Source organism: Dermacentor variabilis, chromosome 10 (assembly GCF_050947875.1).
Source record: "Dermacentor variabilis isolate Ectoservices chromosome 10, ASM5094787v1, whole genome shotgun sequence".
In the NCBI taxonomy this organism is placed as follows: domain Eukaryota; kingdom Metazoa; phylum Arthropoda; class Arachnida; order Ixodida; family Ixodidae; genus Dermacentor; species Dermacentor variabilis.
The window spans coordinates 66,490,551-66,509,896 of record NC_134577.1 but is presented as its reverse complement, the minus strand read 5'-3'; the positions used below and the strand labels follow the sequence as shown (position 1 = coordinate 66,509,896).

The window sequence follows — 19,346 nt, the reverse complement described above, 5'->3', positions numbered from 1 at the left end:
GCAAATACGCGCTAAGCGCATCAATCCTATAGAAAGTGCGCCTCTTTTGGGAAGCTGCGCGCGCTACCTAATCAGTGCACTGATCGAAAGGACGCGACAACGAAGGCATTTGGTTTCGCAGATGGGCCAACCGTCGTGCGAGGCTAGCGGTAATTTCTTTCTCGAAGCGTTTGGCTATTCGCGCTTACATTTGACTGTCATCGTCAATGATTTCTGGGCCTTTTTTTTTTTCTTTACGTGAAACGCCTCGATCCCGTATTCACTACTTCCCTCGCCCTTTTCTCGACAACCCCGGCAGAGCTGATGCTATCAGCAAGAGCGCGCTTGACCGAAACTCGTACCTGAACAGCGGTGACTGTGCGAAAAAAAAGGACACGTGTCCATCAAGTACCGGCGGCGTGCCGCTGGAGCCAAGCGACGTTGCACGCGGTGTTCCGAAGGGTGCCTCATAGAGGTTGCGTGCCGAAGCGATGGGGTGGCGTGCGGCGTGCTTCGTACATGCACAGTGCCATGGAGCGCGGGTGCCTGGTTCGGGGATGGCGGCCTCTCGAAGTTATCGAACGGCTCTTGCGGAAATACCTCGGCATAACTTCCCTGCGGGGCCTCCTGAACGCAAACGTAAGAACGTTATTTCTCAGTTTTAGATGTGCTAAGCATTTGTGTGGACAAATGAACGTGCATAATTCAAGTGGACGCTTTATTGCGTGGAAGCGTTCAAGTCGCATGTTGACTTGGTGTGGTTGTGGGGAAACGTGATGGAGTGATGTTCTCAACTTGTCTAATTGTAGTGCATCGAAACTCACAAGTTCCAGGTGGGTAGTACGTCTAAAGGAAACAAATTTCCGCGTGGTCTCTTTGTGCAGTGTGTCTCTGCGTGTTCTCACTTTTTTTCTCGCTTCCATTCTGTTAGCTGCCGATAGTGCTCGAAAACCTCGTAACAAGTCTATAATAAGCTACTATTGGGAAGTTCTCAACTGTGGTCGAATAGGTAACGTCGCCGAAGTTAACGTTTCGACGAGAGGACTTGTCAGGGCCTCGCCTGCCCTGAATATTGCAAGTCCCTTTGTCGAAACGGTGGTTCCGGCGACGTTCCTTGTTCGAGCAATGTTAACACCTCAAGCCTCCATCTTGCTTTGAACGTATGTCTTTCTTGGAAGCTACACTCGTGAATTATAATCAAGCAGTCGCAGTTGTGGCGTGCATGACGTATAGCTTTGTTCCACTCCTGCTAGTAACAGCGCAAAATGTAGACAAGAGACGAGACAAGAAGACACCACAAGCGCTGACTTTCAACAACGTTTATTCCGAAAGAAACACGGCTTCTTAAAACCATTGCCCACAGTGTCGCAGTCACGTGATCGCACATCATGTGAAACATGCACTTTTTTTCTTTTTTGCACTGAAGATAGTGGTTGCACGTGCAAAAGCTCAAGTTCTTTTTTGTCAGTAACAAGGACGGCGTGCTAACGCATTGGTCACGAAGTCTGGTAATCTCGGCTGCCTCAATTATCTCCCGGACCAACTGGTCATTGTGTTTCTTCAGCACTTTACAGCGTCTGAATTCTGCGGCGCAATCTTTTGAGGGGCAATCCCCTCAAAAGATTACTAGCAGGATGGAAAACCAACAAGCCCCCAAGCTGCTATTCTAGCGAAATACATTTATTCCACTCGCCGCCGTAGCGGTATATATATCTGGCGGAGCTTGTGGGCGTAAGGTCAAAATGCACTTGCAGCCGATTTCTGTGAGTAAGATTCAACGTCAAAATGACATCTCCGACATCTGTCAGAAATTATGTTGTTGAAGTCAGGGTATTTGAAAAAAAGAAAGAACTCTATGAAAAAAGAATAGATTAACGGCGAGCCACACGTGATGGCCGCCTTTGGTATGGTCGAAGCTCGGAGAGGGATACACATCAATGAAATTGACAGGCAACCCAATTTTGGACTTGAGCATAAATCTTCAAACAAAAAAACAAACAAAGCTTTTATGTTTAGAAACACCTGGCGTGCTATCGCGGCAGTTGATGTCCCCTTTCCTCCGCTCTGTTGCGTCGAGGCGCGTTTGTAAGATGGCGTCGCAGCCAACGGAACTTTATACACAGAGAAAGAAATGTCTTTCTCAGTGCTTTAGACGCCGTTTCGCTGCTACAGACTACACATGCTACGGACGCGGGCTTTCCCCCTCAGTGGGTCATTTGACGCTTTTGCATCAAAAAGTCCGCATAGGAAAATTTATTTGAACTGCCTCTAAAAGTCTGCATGATCGAAAGATCCCATTTAAATGCGCAGTCTCACGTACTGTCGTTAGCAAGTATGAGCAGGAATACTCGGACGCGTGGCAATACGCCTTTTTTCATTTTCCTGTGCTGCCCTCTGCCGCATGCCGCTGGAAACGTTTTGGAAGAGTTCCGGGGCTTTCGCCGGTTGATTTGTGTACCTGCACCCACGTTGAGTCTGTTTTCTGTCGTTCAGAAGATAGAATTTTCGAGTTCTTCCTTTTAGAGCTTCTTGGTTGAACACACTGAACTGTTTTTCCCGCCTTCTTGGATCATTGTCGATTGAGTAGAGAGAGCATCGGACTGCTTTCATGAGGGAAGCTGGTTAGAAAACAACCGTGGTGCCAGCTTGAGTCGCTTATGTAACGCTGAGGAGCGTGCGTTGTTGAGAGTTTACTTATAGGGAGGTGCGAATAGTAATTTTTCAAACTGGATACGAATAGAACAGGGATGCTACATAATCGAATGCGAGTTGAACAGTTTTCGAATAATACAACTTCTTTCAATGCAGTGCTCGAGTTCAAAAATTGTTTACTGGAGACCTTCGTAAATTTCAACTAGAACATATGGAACATAGGTAGGTAGAACAGAACAGATTAATCGTGGCAATATTTTCACGGTGCACAGAAATAAGCTTTTGTATACTGTAGAATTATAGTATTTAAGGCGCTGTTCTGTAAAACCATATCTTAAGTAAAAGTCGGGCGTTAAAATTAAGCAATGTTTGACACAATGGTAAACTTGTGATCAAATCGAGTGTGTGAGGTTATCACTGAGATAAACATGCGCCGCGAAATGCGTTATATAAGCCTATCCCCAAACCATATCATAATACCATATTGGTCTCTGAAGAATCACTGAAGTGCCTTTTCCTTTTCACTGCTGGTCCTTTTTTGCCAACTGAGAGAGTACCATCGAGAACATGAAATTATTAGTCCAGTGGTTGATCATCATCTATGCCGAACTCTCGGCTATTTCTGGAGCGGAAATGCGGCTAGCAATACATACCACGTGTTTTTTTAGACCAAAGAGCTTTCCCAAAATTCTAATCCTCGATCAGGAGTGCTTGAAGACGTGGGCATTACTTAAGAAGATCGAAATGCATACTTCCCTAAATTACATGATTCCTATAATTAAACTTCTTCCTAATTGCTCTATGGCCGATATGGCAACATACCAATTGTAGCAGGTTAGCGTGCAAGGCGTATTTACCTGAATGGAATTCTCAGCATATTGAAGGGGTGCACGGTAGCGCGATTAAAAGACGGGACAAAAGAAGACACACAGGGACACACACAGTGCTGTGTGTGTCGCTGTGTGTCTTCCTTTTTTCCCGTCTTTTAATCGCGCTACCGCACCCCCCTTCAAGATGCATTACCAACAAGCCCACAATGCAATCCTCGTGATCTCAGTATATCACTGTTTTCGACATGTGCGCTGTCTAAGGATAAAAATGTACTGTAGGAAAGCGCCCTTTTATTCACTGAACCACAGGAATATTACTGGAACTCCAAGTATTTCATCGCGTGCTTTGGGAATAAGTACCTCGAAACTGGTATCATCCTGAGAATTCGTTCGAAATACATACGCCTTGTGAAATGATCTGCTACAATTCGTAAATTGCAATGTATGCCGTACAGCAATCAACTGAACATCTAATTAGGGAAGGTTTTGTTAAACAGTCAATTAAGCGTTTCTTTTTTTTTTTTCGTTCAACTAATGCTCTCCTCTTCGAGTAATCCAGCTCAACGACAAGAAATGTGCTACCTGCAGCGAGCAATATAAAAAAAAATGTTGTGCAGTCTAGAAAAGAAATAGCCGGCCTAGCTCGATGTGTGTTTGAATAAATTATAGACGTGTTGTTTGGTTGCGTAGAATACCCTGCACTTAAAAATTAAGGAAATGTTTCAAGGAAATTCAACCTCTTGTTGAAGCTGATGAAAGATCATGTATTCCTTGGCGAGTTGGGGGTGCGTGAACCTGCAAAATTTAATGTGAGAGCTGCGCGGGAGCGACATTTTGTTCGATTGACGTCAACTAGAGCGTCAGTCGCTTTTCGAGTATATTTTTTTAGTATGTTAGAGTGTCGTCTGGCACCTTTTGCACGTTTACTTTTGCTCTTTTGAAAGTCCCCTTCGGCGCTAGTCTTATTCCTTGCCGCTCCTCCGATGTACTTGAATTTCCCCGGCGCGAGCCCGATGTAACATAGATGCAGTAGAGCGCGATGTAGCAGTAGAAACACGGTGACTCTACGATGTACTGCTCCGCCGCGTGCTGAAGGCGGAGTCACTGGGCATGACACTCTGTCGCGTCACCCCATGCATGCGTGTGTGGAGTAGAGGAAACGTCGGACTGCTGTGCCTTCGAGATCGGCGCACCCGCCGTGGTTGCTCAGTGACTGTGGTGTTAGGCGGCTGAGCACGAGGTCACGGGATCGAATCCCGGCCGCGGCCACCGCATTTCGATGGGAGCGAAGTGCGAAAACACCCGTGCACTTACATTGAGGTGCACGTTAAAGAACCCCAGGTGGGCGAAGTTTCCGGAGTCCCCCACTACGGCGTGCCTCATAACCTGAAAGTGATTTTGGCACGTAAAACACCGTAATTCAATTCGAGATCGGTGCTCGTTTTTAAAGAGCACAACCTCCGGGATCGGCCCGTGAGAGAGGCTATACAAGTTAGAAATGGCCGCATCCCATGCGGAAAAGGGGTGGTAACGCGCTGAGGAAGGCATTGTCTTCAGAATGCAGTTGTTAAAATGTACATGTTTTAGTTCGTTTCTCATCTAAGGATAGTAATTTCAATTCAGTTTATTTCAATTAAGATCAGTTTATGTTCCAGAAACTTCCCGGAAGGAATTACGAGTAAAACGCGTTATCAACCGCTTGACGAGATTCATAATACTCTAATAATCAGTAAGTGACAGCCCAGGCAAGAATACAATTACTATGAGGTGGCACTAGATCAATGTGGAATAGAGAAAAGATAAAATAAAACAGTACAGCTTTCTTTTTAGCACAAGAAAGCAAAAAAAGAACGAATTGCCGCAAGAACAACAACTATATATTTCACATGCACTTGAGCGAGAGTGCAACAGCATACTTAGAATAAAAAAAAACCAAGGCAGATAAAATTGAAAAAATAATCAATACACTATTAATTTTAGCACACGCACAGACAAATCTTATGACTAGAAAAATATTATGGGAATACGTACTAATGGGCTGTTTTTACGTAAACGTACACGACATTACAGCATGCATGCATGCATGCAATGAGAATGTAATGACGGAACAACAAGGATAATTGTGAGTGATTTCATTTAAGTAGGCTTTGAATGACAGGGGGCCCAGTGTACTTCCCTGAGGCACTCCATACATCAATGGTAAAAATCCCTGTCCTATATTTTTCAGTAAAACTGTCTGTCTACGGTTAAATAAGTAGAATCCCAGTAATTCAAGAGGCTTGCCACAAATTCCGCATTGTGACAATTTGTGTGGTGATATCTCTGGGTTCAGACTCCCATAAGGTTCAGTAAAATCATTAAACAGGCCTGAACTGAAAATATTGCTTTGAATATTTTTTGTTTTTACTTATTTTACATTGAATAAAGTTGATTCCGAAGAACAACCCTTTATGAATCAAAACTGTGATTCGGTTAAAGCATATTTCGAAAAATCATGATCTATACGCGAAAAATGTTTTTTTTTTCTAAACCCTTAGAAAAAGCTGGCATAACACAATGAAGTCTATATCTGGCTGCACTGTTCTTGTCGCCATCTTTGTATATGACCCTCACTGTGTTTTTTTTCGTGGAGCCGGAAACAACACGAGACACAGAAATTAAATTAAATATGTAGCTTATTATGGCGGATATGAACCGCCACACTTTCTTGACTGCCCTAGTCTGCGTTCGAAACCGCTGTTATTTTTTTTTCAGTGTATGAACTTTCTTAAACATTTAACGTAATCTGTTGGCGGGAGAAAGAAACTCTTGATAGCAAGCACTCGTAGAGGTTTCCACAACGCAGGTGCTTTCTCAGGGACGTTGAAGCTCGCAAAACGGTCGTTAAGAATGCTCAGCCGGGCACTGTTCCACACACTTCGCGGTTATTGGAAGTTATCTTTTCGGGTGACGCGATTGATCAATTTCTGGACTGTATTAGGGCGCTTCCTCCTTACGCACTCGGAAAATAGGTGTTGATAGTAATTTATCTTAGCGTTTTTTTTTAGCTATCCGTTGCGCTTGCTCCTTCCTCAAAAGCGGATAAAGGCTCCGACATCCTAGCACGCTGAAATGTGGGATGAAATGTAGTTTTGTGTCTATTCTTCATCAAATCGCTGATGGTATTCATGATATTTTTTCGACCGTTTTTTCTTTCAACAAAAAATGAGCTGGATAAATTTCCGAAAGAACGTCTGGAAACTTTGCGTACGCAACACCTGCGTATGTGGTATAACAAGTACCAGCCATCGTACGCACCGATTTCACTCCCGAATAATTCTAGCGCTTTATCAGAAATGCTTTGCTCAACAGTTGGACTAGTTATAGAAGGGTTGATTTTATTTCACTGTATAACACAACGATGGGACAATTTTCCCTAATATCCTGCGCGAAAGTTGAACCAACGTTGATCAAAGTATAGTCACAATATTGTTAATTGGCAGTTCTAGATAGGCTGATGTATTGAGTGTAATGCATGTAGGTGTGCTAAGAAGATTTACAAAACTGGCTGTATGAATCATTGTTATAAGTTCTTCACTTATGGCATCGTTCATTAATATGTTTACGTTAAAATCAACGCCATAGAAGAGGCGAAAGCCATTTCTGCAAATGCAATCCAGAAACGTTTCAAAACCTGTATGAAAGCGAAAAAAAGTTTTCATTTGGCGGTCGATAATTAAGAGAAATAAAATCTTGCCGGCGTTCACTGTTAGGATTTCATAGCCTCAAGTTGGTATAAGGACAATTCTGGCACCAGTTCACAGCTGAACCCTGTTTCAATACAACGTCCGCGTTTCTAGGGCCGATTAATATATGCTTGTAACCGTCCAGATGTAGAACACAGCTGTTATTACAAAACCGTGTTTATGTTATCACAATAAAGTTCGGAAGAAAAGAAAAATTCGCTTAACGTAAGGGAAATATCATCCGCCATATTTTTATCAGAACTGACATTGAAGGGAAAGGACGAACAAAATTACTGGCGAAAACCGAATGTTAAATGCGAAATAAGGGTGTAGTGTTCCATTTTGTGCATGGTCCCTTTCTATGACATTACAATTTACTCAGCAGAGTTCATTTTAGCAAGATCAACTTCCGAAGAAATCTGCACCGTCATGGAGCCACCTGACCTTCTAGCAAATATTTTCCCACTATTCCAGCGCACAGACTTTTATTTGTGGATGTGCTTGCACTTCACTGTCACAGCTATTAGTTTCTGACAAGATCGGACCCCAAGTGCTCAGTTACATAAGTTAGTGTTATCAGCTATTGCCATGTCATTGTTTGTCAGTCTTGCTTTCTTTGCCTTATAAATGTATCTCCTTCTTTGCGTACGAAATTGAAAAACAGAATTATCAAAGCGTCGAGTAGGTTCACGATGGCACACATCAACATCAGCTTCGGGTGTAGGCTCATTGATTGTCGTCGCGACCTTGGTCGGGTATCGGTAACGTTTTCCTCTACGACAACCCTTCATTTCAACAATGGTATTGGGCGAGCCTGTTAGATTGAACGAACCGTTTTTCAAAGCCTCGGCATTTCACATGGAGCTTGTCATTTTCCCCTGCGAGTTTGACACTTGAAGCTTGCTCGGCGTGAACAATGCATTTTGGCGCTTGTTAACCCTACCTATAAATAAAAATCAAGAGACATCACCTTTTCTTGAGTTAATGAGTTAGTATACTGAAGAAGTCATTCTGGTACAACCCCATTACTGTTTTGTTCTACAATGATGTTGTGGACAAATGAAAAAAAGAAAACAAGCCGGCAGATCCCACGCCCTATGGGAATCGATATAATGCGAAGCAGTGTACGAGGAGCCTGCCAAGTTAACAAAACGACCGTGAGAGCACCAGGACGAAGGCGGCTGTTTCATGGTCAACATGACACGTACGTCATGACATTCATTTCATGCCTTATCATGTATGTTCGTCATACACTCTTGCTACGCTATATCAATTTTGGTGCATAACAAGTCGCAGGCAAATGTTTCATGACACACATTACATGCATGTCACTATATTCATGTCATGACCCATCATTTATATTCGTCATACAACCTTGTCATACTGTACAAATTTTCGTACATACTAAGTGAAACGGCCATGATAGCACCAGGACCTAGGCGGATAGAAAGAAAGAAACAAAGAAAGATAGATAGATAGATAGATAGATAGATAGATAGATAGATAGATAGATAGATAGATAGATAGATAGATAGATAGATAGATAGATAGATAGATAGATAGATAGATAGATAGATACTGCCAAAGTGGCAAATGTTCGCCATGAAATGCATCGCATTTAATGTGAAATGCAGTGGGGCCGCGCTAACTTTACCTACATGTATAGTGCAAGACTGATTACATTATGTACAAAATGAATACAAGATGTGGTCACACTTTTTTTTTCTGGTCTACGACACCATCTGGCTTTTCTTTATTCCCGCGCACAGCCCGAAGTCCAACAGAGAGACAGCGCGACTCCATTCGTGTCGCAATGCCGCCGCGCTCCAATGATGAGACGTTACGACCCTGGGGGTCGAGCACGGCTGATGGAACCACTTGTGTTCATTGGAGAAGCCATCGAAACCTAAACGACTCACTTGAGCTCTCTCCGCAACGATGGCGGTCAGGTAGACGTCTTCAAAAGGGAAGAAGCACTCGTCGTGCGTGAGCTCCTCTAGTGCGGCAATGCTGTCACCAGATATTAGGTATCCGGTCCCCGAGAGGAATGGGGGATAGGTATCTGGCGCGTATTCTTTCCGAGATACATACCACTTGGAGGATACGTTGCGAATTGGTGTAGAATGGCGATGCAGATAGCCCCACATTGTGCGTTTGACTCCCTCCAAACTGTTGACGACGACGGCGAGGTCCCATACGCTGACCAGCATGTCGTCGTCGGTCTTCAGCACGAAACTAACGCCGGAGCACTTTTCCCGAGCCCAGCGGATCAGCATCACAGTCTTGTAGGTGAGGTTCCTGTAGGTGTCGAGAAAGTCTCCCTGAACGATATCACCGTAAAGGCCCTGTTCGGCGAATACCTTGCGCTGTACTTCCGGATCCTGTGTCTTTCCCAGCAGGAAGACGACAACGAAGTCCATTCTGAGGGCCGTGCCGCCCCAAGTATCCCGAATTGCCGCTCGAGCATCGAAGTGGTCCGTGCTTGAAGCGACACCGATAAGCACCGAGGTTCGCCTAGCAGCCCGTTCACAAAATTGTGCAGTTTGTGTCACGTACTTGATGACAGGCATCGTATTTCCAGGACCGCAATCCATCGAGGAGGGAGATCGTTTAGTCTGATAACGAGCATACGTGTAGACCTGTATGGTGACAAAAGCAACCGAGAGCACTAAGAGTATCAACAGCGTACGCCCTACCCTGAGCCCTTTCATGGTAATATTAGGAATTCAGATCGATAAAGCCGCGAGTTTGATATACCGTTTAATGTGTAAATTGCGACATCGCTAAAATGTGGGGGCAGCGTTCGTGTTGTTTATTGCTTAAGCAGCGTCGGTCAAAGGAAGCAAGTGATTTGAGCTATCCTTGCTGTTGCGTTTCTGTCTTCGAACAAATTATGCAGATATTCTTGCTCGCACTTAACTTGACATTTGGTGTGCTTGCTTCAGCAAGAGCCGTGCTCGAGCTACAGCTTTTTGTTCACGCACAAAGGGCAAGATATCTGTCCGGAAAAGGCGACATTCTTTCTCGATACGGTGCGGGCGACATCAGGAGATAACATATGGTTTAAGAGCAGCTGGTTGTGATTTTGAGCTGATAGATTTACGAAATGTCTTGTCCCGCGCTGCCAGTAGCCGCGTGCTTTCGCAGCCGAAGTCGGCGTCGGGTCCGCCGTACGCTGTGTCGTGCGCGTAAGTAAATGTGGAGAGCACACGAATTGGCGCGCGCTATGAATGTTTCGTGCGTGGATTTTTATATATGATTATGCTCAGTTGGTCAAAATTCTGTACATACAAGGTGTTTCAGCGAACACTTTCAAAAATGTTTAAACGTTGCTTGTGGCAGATAGCACAATTCTAGTTCATGAGCTGGTTTACTCGAAGAGGCGGACAGTACTTGCTCAAAAAATTGAAATATATATTGGTCTAAGAAAAAATTCAGTAATAAAGTTTTTAACTAATTAGTTTATGACCCATATTGCAATTTACAAATTCTAGCCGTGGAGTTCACAAGGTGGATCCACTTGAAACGAATTGTCAGGATGACACCAGTTTTGTGATATTGATTCCCGCACTTCGATGAGAAATGCATTGGCGTTACAGTTACTATTCTTCCGAGTCTGTGGATAAGGCTTTTAAGTGCTAGCGTAATTGAACATCTATAGAATTCCGCGCTTCCTTGGAGCTTTCCTCAAGGAAAACTAGCATTAGGTAATTAAGGAATAATAATTTTGTGCTACAAGTAAATAGGCGACAAACTTCTGCCACGTATCATCGTCTGAATGTTATAGAGTAAACACAGCGCGATCTTTGTAAGTTTAGTAGCAAAAAAGGCTTTTACTTCATTTTCCTTATACACTTAAAAGCCTTTTCATGGTTAATATTTTTAGATATTTACTTCCCCTCTTTTTGTTTTAGTGGATGAGACTCTCCTTGCGTTGGTAAATGTAGCAGTGACGCCACCAGTACCTTTTGCATTGAAGGGTTTGTATAAAAAATACAAATGCAGCCTTTGAAAGGACGGGGAATGCGGGAGATGGAAACTCAAGACGACGAGCAAAACGTGAACAAGGTGAATGCAGGAGCCAACGTTTCGACAAGTGGACTTGTCGAAACGTTGGCTCCTGCATTCACCTTGTTCACGTTTTGCTCAAATGCAGCCTTTGTGTCACCGCTTGCAACGCTACAGATCAAGTTCTCCCAATAAAATTTCCGCATTTGACAGGTAACCTTGGAAGATGTGTCTTACTCCCTACCAAAGCGGTTGCTGCTTCAGAACTCGACCTTGCGGCCTTGACCTCTGTAGCTCGCCATGTTACTTGAGGTACGATGGAAAGATGTTTTTTTGGCCCAGGCCTCGTAGTTCTTACGGCTATGGTCAACCTATTCGGCTATTCTACAACCAATGTCAAATTACATGCTACTTGAAGTGCAAGAAGGCGGTGCGCTTGTCCACAAGTGAGGACTGTTACTAAAAAAAATGTTGTGTTTTCTTTAACCGGGTAACTCTTGATTCAGAAGCATTCTTCTCAATATTTAAATATAAGGGACATTTCATGCGTGGAAGCTCCGTTTCTGCGAAGAATATGCACGGACGAGACGTGGAAATGGTCATTTAGAACAAGCGGTAATCAGCGGCGTGTTGTCATTAGTCACGGCAAATATCTGTCTTATGAAGTGCCAGTAAATGTAGAAGAATGTATCGTAACCAGCATGATCCACAGCAAGAAAACTGCGCATGTTAGGCAAAACACACTTGTCAGGCGATATACCCTTACCTTTTCAGTATTTGTCATGGTGCGTGGAATAAGCTCATGGTGATGCCACGAAAAGCTCGTACGTTTCTTCCACTTTTACTTTACCACAAACATTGGAAGTGCTTTTGCTTTCCCGTGTGGAAGACTGCAGGCACCGAACTTCAAGTACAAGAAGCAGGAAACGCTAGCCCAAGTGGTCGTTGGCATTGAATAAAATATCAGCGCACCTTCTAACCTTCTAACATACGCGCCTGTAGTGTCTGATCCTTGTTATACTGATGTCAGTTAGAATTTTTGACGATTAGCCGGCATTGACCTTAGCGCATTTCATCGCTTCTTTACGATTGGCGTGTTGGCCATTTCAGAAATCCGACTGAACTTTAAAACTGAAATATGCTTGGAGACTGTTCTCATACCAAAGAGATTATACCGTGCTGAGTTGCTTTACTAGTCTTATGACGCACGGTTTTACGAAATGCCGCAGGCAGAAATGCGTGAGAGGAGTAAAGACCGGAAGTGGCATACAGTACCGTTTCGATAAACCTATGAGCGGTAATGTGATATTTCGAAAGGCGGTTGAACACTCCGGGAGAACTGTCTGCAGCAAAACGACAGCGCCATTGGTATAGAGTCATGAATAAGCTGTTCTGTACAACTTAAAGTACCACAGAATCGCACGTGAAGTGCAACGACAAAAAATTTTCTTCATAAGGTTGGTGAGTTTTTGTTTTGCTTCTTTTATTAACAGCAATACCTCTGTACAAGATTCGGTAGTTCTCCTATGTTCTTTTTCATAACTGCGTACGTCGCAACGTGGCCGTATGGTCACGCTGCGACGCATATGATCAGATCAACCGGACTTATTTGTTCTGTTACCAGTTCGCACAAATTTTATTGAGAGATTCTTTCAGGCAGAAATAAACTACTGTGTAGTAGTTTATTTATGCCTGAAAGAATCTATCAGTAAATTTAGTGAGAGCTGGTTGGTAAAAGAAGTGCGTCCGAATGATCTGACCAGCTTCGGTAGTTTACTTACTTTGCTTACTGTATAAGTTTACGGAATAATATAACCATCAAATGATCAAGCTATATAAGTGACTGGAGAACAAAAATATAGGCCAGGAATCATTTAATATACCTGTTGTGGACCAGATAAATCCGCATTATTTTCATTAATATTCCTGCCAATCACACTGTCTTAACTGCGTTTCTTTTCCCGTGACTGCAATTCTTGACCGAAATTCCAAACCTCGGAAAAAAAAGTGCAAGCCCGCATTTACAATACTCACTTGGAAGTAATAAGCGTGCTCAACATTTATAGCGTAAAGAGCAGATGTTTTATAGATAACTATAAGATTCTTATTTCAATTAAACTCTCCTTTTCAGTCACTTTCAGACTGCTGCAAGCACGAAGGCCTAAGGGAATACAAAATTCGCAGCACTTCCTAAAGTCGATAAAAGTAAAGCAGATGGAATGAAGAAATTGTTTATTTTGGTGTTGGCAGTAGCTACATATATTGTAATTTGCGGAATAAAATTAGATAAATACGGATCCCTTAAAGTTATAAATGGTAAGTGTTGTCATGCATACATAAGTTTCAGTGTAAAAATAAAACAAAAATAGGATTACGTGTCCGATCGTGGGATCGAACCTCGGTCCCCCAGTACAACATCCGGGTGCTCCAATTATTAGACCGCAATCGATCGCATTTTTCATTGTGACTTTGTTGCGCCGAAAAATTCACTGCACCTACACAAAATAATGTTGGACGCTAGGGCCATCGCGGCTAGTGGCGTGTCCATTAAGAAAAATGCGTATTTTTTATTTGCTTTCATTCGCACTTCTCTCATTTGCTTTCACTCGCACTTCATTTGATTTCACTCGCATTTGCTTTCATGCTTTCACTCGCACATGCAGCATGCGGCGCGCGACGACGATTTCATTGCCCTTGGACCTTATACGGACCGCCACGGCGACGCCGACGGCAGAAATGCGCCTGGAGCGTCCGTATAATTGCTATCGCCATAAAAAATAAGGAAATCGGCACATTTATAGCATTTGATTAACAGCTTCACGGAAAGATTCGGCTAACATAGATTCCGAGGAATCGTTGAGTCTGCTTGATTTGTTTTCTTATGTTATGCAAAATGTGATGCGCAAAAAAGCAATTAGTCATCTAGGACAACTACGGTAACATTGAGACTTTTTACTATGCCTTTATTTACATTCTTTCTCCGTCTCTCGGGACTACACGGGTGCTACGCTCACGCATAACTTCAAAAGTACCTGTTGAAATGTCGAAAACAATTATTTTGGCGCCCGTTAGCTTTCACGATGAATGTATTCCTCAATGAATCTGTGTGCGCCTGGTCTCGCTGTGATGTACGTTTCGTTCGTTTATTTTTTTATCTTGTACTTGATCTGTTGCACTTGCCCTCCCATATTCGCCGCTAGAATCTTTGCAGTTTAATATTTTTCATTTCCTCCACTAGCCGCTTTTTTTTTCTGAAACTTCTTGTACCTAACTTGCACTGCCTCGATGAAAGCGGTGCGTTTTCGAGAAAGATTTACTTTGCACCATGCAACAGGTTTCTGGTGTACTCCCTTCTCGGCTTTCACACAGGTACGTGCTATTTCCGGAATGCAACTATTTCTGACGGTAATTCTCATACGAGCGAGAAGCCATGTGAAAGGTGGTGGTGCTACGCTAATAAATCTAGAGTTGTCATGCAAGGGTAAGTAAACACAATAAAAAGGTTTATGACAGAGCTGCGTTTCAAACCGATTTCGCAGAAATAGTGCGTATCTAAAAAAAAATTAAACCTACTCCGGCTGTGCACGGCTGCGCGGGCCTAATCTTGAAAGCGACCTGCGATGGGCGCACAGGGTACGAGTGCCGAGGGCCAGTGGCGTGACGGTTTCCGCACTTCAGACACATCCACTTTTTTTTTTTTTTGCTCCTAACGCTAACGCATTGAAACGCCGCCATTACCCTCCGCCGGAAGTGACGCCTGACCTAAAGAGCGCGGCTCCTGAGCATGACCTTCGAATTTTAGGGCGGCGGCCGCGACTGCCCTCGAAGCGGGATTCCAAATGCAAGAGAGCGCAACACCGAAAGTTCCACTGCAGTAACATGGGGAATTTTCCCTGGGAACCCTTGCTTCTAATGCGCGATTCCCTATAGGTACCAAGGAGGGCGACGCGCATTGGCGCGTTGAGGCGCCGCTTAGGCTTCCGTTCAAACGTGATCACGATGCAGAATCCTTAACGGTGAAGTGTTAGTTTTTCTTTGTCGTCAGTGGTCGGCCCCTGTAGAGCAAGGATTATAAGGTGCCCAACTACTCATCAAAGAAAGAAAACCGTGGACATGGACATAAAGTCATACTTTCACCCATGCCCGCGGATGTTTTGTCGATAGAACTAAAAGCCACCACGGGTATTCATGTCGACATTATCATATTCTGCGCCGCATTGTTGTAATATTATTGCACGCTCATATTTTTTTCGATCAAGTAAACATGCATACAATCTTGATTATATTATTACTCGTTTCTACTAACAAGAAACACACCGTCTTTCATGAATACAGATGTCCTCCTCCTGACTACTTCAAGCGTTTCCTCAGCTACCCAGGAGCGTGGCCTTTCTGTTGTGGCAGGAACCTCGAATAATTACCTCCACAGCACACTGTAAGTTTATGACGCATTATTCCATTCCTATGCTTTTCCCCTTAAATTCAAGGTACGACAGGGCAAGGTATACCTGAGGTGGACATTACAGTCAGTCCCCTTGTAGATGAGACATATGTCGCTCCTTATCTATAATTCAGTAAAACGTGTTGCAAGGTTTACATACTGAGGCTGCCTAACACAGAATATACAGCGACCTAGATATTCTGTAAGACACTTATTATGCAAACGTTATAAAAATTACTCATAAAATTCATATAGCACGAAACTTAGCACCGAGACCATTGTTTTGCATTTTGTGGGACCACTATAAATCAGGCGAATAATTTCTCTGCATGAATCCTAATTATATGTGTCCCTCTTACGCTTTCATGCGAGCGGCCGAATATTGCCTCGTGCATTGTGAGCATTTGAGAAACATATGAGTCGCGTTTGAACAGAGTGCCAGCTATGCCACAGTGGTCGGAAGCTTCAAGCATGTGGAATGACCTACTAAGATAAGCAGTAGAGAGTGTGATCAGTAATTAAATTGTTTCCTAATTGCCTGTCTTGTGCTAGCAGAAGGAATACATATTATTGAAGATTTCTTAGCGTAGCAAACTTATAAAATGCAAGAAAATGTAGCTCACGCATAAGAACGGCCGAAGAAGAATGGTTCCGGGCCGCGAACAACCAAAAAGGTCCCAAGCAATGACGCGATATTAGGTGTAGGTTCTTGGGACGCGAACTCTTGTAAGTGATTGGAACTTACGTGATCTCTGCTAGCCCGAACGAGAGACTGCAGCAAAAGAAGGTCACCATTTTTATGTTTCGCTGTCCGGGTGACAGCGAAAGCAGCTCCCTGCCTTTAGGGGAACCGCCTTACATGAAATACACGTTACGTTATGCCCCTGTGGGTATCTGCTGAGGACTGCTCGTGCTTCTGAACTGTTGTTTTTCTTTTATCTATCTCCGTGTGAAAGTCACTCACAGAGATGGATAGGTTTAGTTCACTCTTAGCACGTGGCCGAAAAACTCAGCTGTAGAAAAGCGGGAGCAAGCACGATGTGGGCATCTTGAACGTTACAGATGATGGGGTCATCAGGACCATCACGTGAAGCATCACGCCGTCACGGCTTCATCACGCCAATGATCTCCGTTTTTTAAGCATCGCTAAATGTATTGTGCACGGATTATTAATAAATTATTGCATGTAACTGCTTGGCCTTACGCTACAATGAAGCTCCTGGGATCTAAAGTCCAGCTACGTATATACATTACTTTTGATGTCACGTTAACATTGAGGAGCAGTCTCTTATTAACCGGAAAACCTCATCATTTGATCAAATGACACGTGTACACATGCGAGCGTCCATATATTTGTACACGAAAGTGGTCATCTAGAAAGTTTAAGTTAAAAGCTTGTTCGTTTGCGTAACAACGTAGAGAAATGTACAACATTGTTTGATGGTTCGTTATACTATTTTAACGCTGTTTCTCAGAGCAGTCCGGCCGTCTTTTAAGATATTCCTCACAGGCGTTTTTCATTGCCGGTGAAGACACAATCCTGCATGCTTTATGAATAGCTTCATCTTTTCGCTGTTGCGGTGTTTTCAAAAAGTCGACCCATGGTACCGCATTCATCCGACTTCAGTGTAGCGCAGTATATTTGTCTTCTTCATTGTGGAATTGGAGCATATTAGCAATTTGAGCAATTTGAGCCCATGTCTGTGATTATGGATAGTTGGTGTGACAAGGAAAACATAAAGAGGGATTAAAGTTTAATTATTGCTTTTATGTCTACTTACAAAGAATGATGAAATAAAGAAGCTGCACTTTTTTATTGAAATGAAGATTAGGAGAGGTTGGTGCCTTTATGGTGGCAACGGCTACTCCTTGTCAGTTGGCAAAGGAAACAAAATGGCGTAGAAAGGGAGAATAGCTGCATTAAACTTGTGTAGCTCCTTCTTCAATAGCAACAACAGTGATTATGAACACCTTCTTTGAAAAATTATTGAAGGCGAAGAAAGAATATCCACGCGGACAAAGCGGCACTACAAAATAGCGAAAAGCCCCTGAAGTGACACCACATGCACAAGAAAAATGCAGGCTATCAAAGGTTGTAGGTAGGAAGGTTTCAATTGGCCAACGTTCGCATACCCTCCCGTAGTACAGCTGCGAACAGGCAACCATTCCTCAGAACTGCATAGTTCATGTCAACTACCGTACGATTAAGATATACGTTCGGACTAGTTTGTAGCCCACAGCTATCATTTCCAGCACGGAATAATACGTAAAGAGCATCGCAGAACTGGTGTTGCAGCTTCATTATGTCTTTCTCTCCACCACGCGAAGACGTACTAACTTTGCGCGTTAATTAGCTTGCATCATTGACGTCGATGGTTGCTTCCTTGCTCTGCAATAATAATAATTACATGAGGCAGCATGCGCGGTGTGTATACATACATGAACTGTACCATTGATATGCCAGCGTGTACTGTTCTCTCATGATTTATCAACTTACATATTGAGCAACGCCTTATAATAGTTCAGAAAGGAGGCGTCCTCTTATCTGTTATATTTTATTAAAAAATAGCGGTCGGAAGTTTCCAAAATTCACGTGCACCTTACGATGTCTTTTTCAGACGATTTCTTGCATACCGTGTCGCACAATGTAACGGCTTCCAGTGTCGCTTCCAGGCATAATAAAAATGGTACAACTAAGAGAAACAACATGATGGTCATTGTATTATCGATGAAAACCTCATAGGTTTGCAGCACTGGAAATAGTGACGTAAATACAGGCTGATGAACTCTGTAATAAAGTTTTTACGTTCATCAGTGTTCTGTTTCCTATTTTTTTCCGGAACGACGCAAGCGAGTACTGTTGTTCAGATGCGATAGTCTCCACGAGGTGCTTCAAACAAAATGCAAAGTGGTGCGACGTTGAACTGCTTAATGACCTCGGTGGAAGGGGCGGGAGAAGAAAAGATAAATAAAGGAAAATCTACTAAAATGAGGACATGCCAGAAGCGGGGAACTCGCAACGCACATATTTTTTTTTTTTGCGCCTTGCGCAATAGATGAGTTTGAGGACGCAAATACATCTTCACTAATAACCACAACTAAACAGACTAATCCGGGTGCAGGAGTTGTTCTGTCACGACGTCGCGAGCTTTGTTTCACGAAGACACATGATATTAAGCTGTGATGGGCCTAGGCGCATATGGAATCCTCATTTCGACCAGTAGAAGCTGTTCGGAGAAAACAGCAGCTAATCGTGATGAAAGCACATGCTACGTAAGACGAAGTAGGTGCTACAGTTGTTTAGATCACCCAACCGCAGCAGAGTAGGCAATTAAGGGTGCACGTTTGCAAGTCCTTATGGTGGGTATACGCATAATAGAGCCGATTTGTGTGCGACTTTGACGTGCGAGCGGAGTACTGATGGTGGGTGCGAATGATGCGTCAGTAGGGAACGTCGATGATGACTGGTGCGTGTTCAATGGCAGGGTTGTGGATAGAGCGAAAAGAAAGAAGACGCGGGCGTGAGGCGCAGGGAAGTGAGAGAAGTTCGGTGGTGTTCACATTTTCAGACAACACGTACGTCGCTGTTTCACCGTATGTATCACAGAGGCCGCACGTTCAAAGGGTATGTCAGTAAATAATAATAATATTAATAGTAATAATAATGATAACGATAATTATGATCACCTAGAGTGACTTACAATGACACCG

The 19,346-nt window shown here is 43.4% G+C and overlaps 1 protein-coding gene and 2 long non-coding RNA genes across 5 annotated transcripts in view; 1 reads left to right on the top strand and 2 right to left on the bottom strand.

Annotated features, from left to right (window-relative positions):
• LOC142559600 (uncharacterized) overlaps positions 1-12,083 on the bottom strand; it is a 52,546-nt gene extending 40,463 nt beyond the window's left edge. Inside the window, exons 1-2 of one of the 2 annotated variants that reach the window (XR_012823168.1) lie at positions 11,961-12,074; positions 4,776-4,847 (exon numbers count right to left, since the gene is read on the bottom strand). This is a non-coding gene — a long non-coding RNA (uncharacterized LOC142559600). Of the gene's footprint in view, positions 1-4,775; positions 4,848-11,960 lie in introns of both variants that reach the window. The other variant, XR_012823169.1, reaches the window with a different exon arrangement.
• LOC142559825 (beta-1,3-galactosyltransferase 5-like) lies at positions 8,917-9,669 on the bottom strand. The gene has a single exon (XM_075671496.1). It carries the CDS (start codon positions 9,604-9,606, stop codon positions 8,917-8,919), a length of 690 nt encoding a protein of 229 aa, XP_075527611.1. The 5' UTR covers positions 9,607-9,669.
• Positions 12,084-12,497: 414 nt separating the features above from the next.
• Positions 12,498-18,446, top strand: LOC142559595 (uncharacterized). 2 transcript variants are annotated; one of them, XR_012823165.1, is made up of 5 exons: positions 12,498-12,651; positions 13,326-13,510; positions 14,564-14,675; positions 15,530-15,629; positions 18,254-18,446. It is a non-coding gene; the product is annotated as an uncharacterized LOC142559595 (long non-coding RNA). The 2 variants fall into 2 exon arrangements; XR_012823166.1 differs by having other exon boundaries at positions 12,500-12,655.
• Positions 18,447-19,346: the final 900 nt, after the last annotated feature.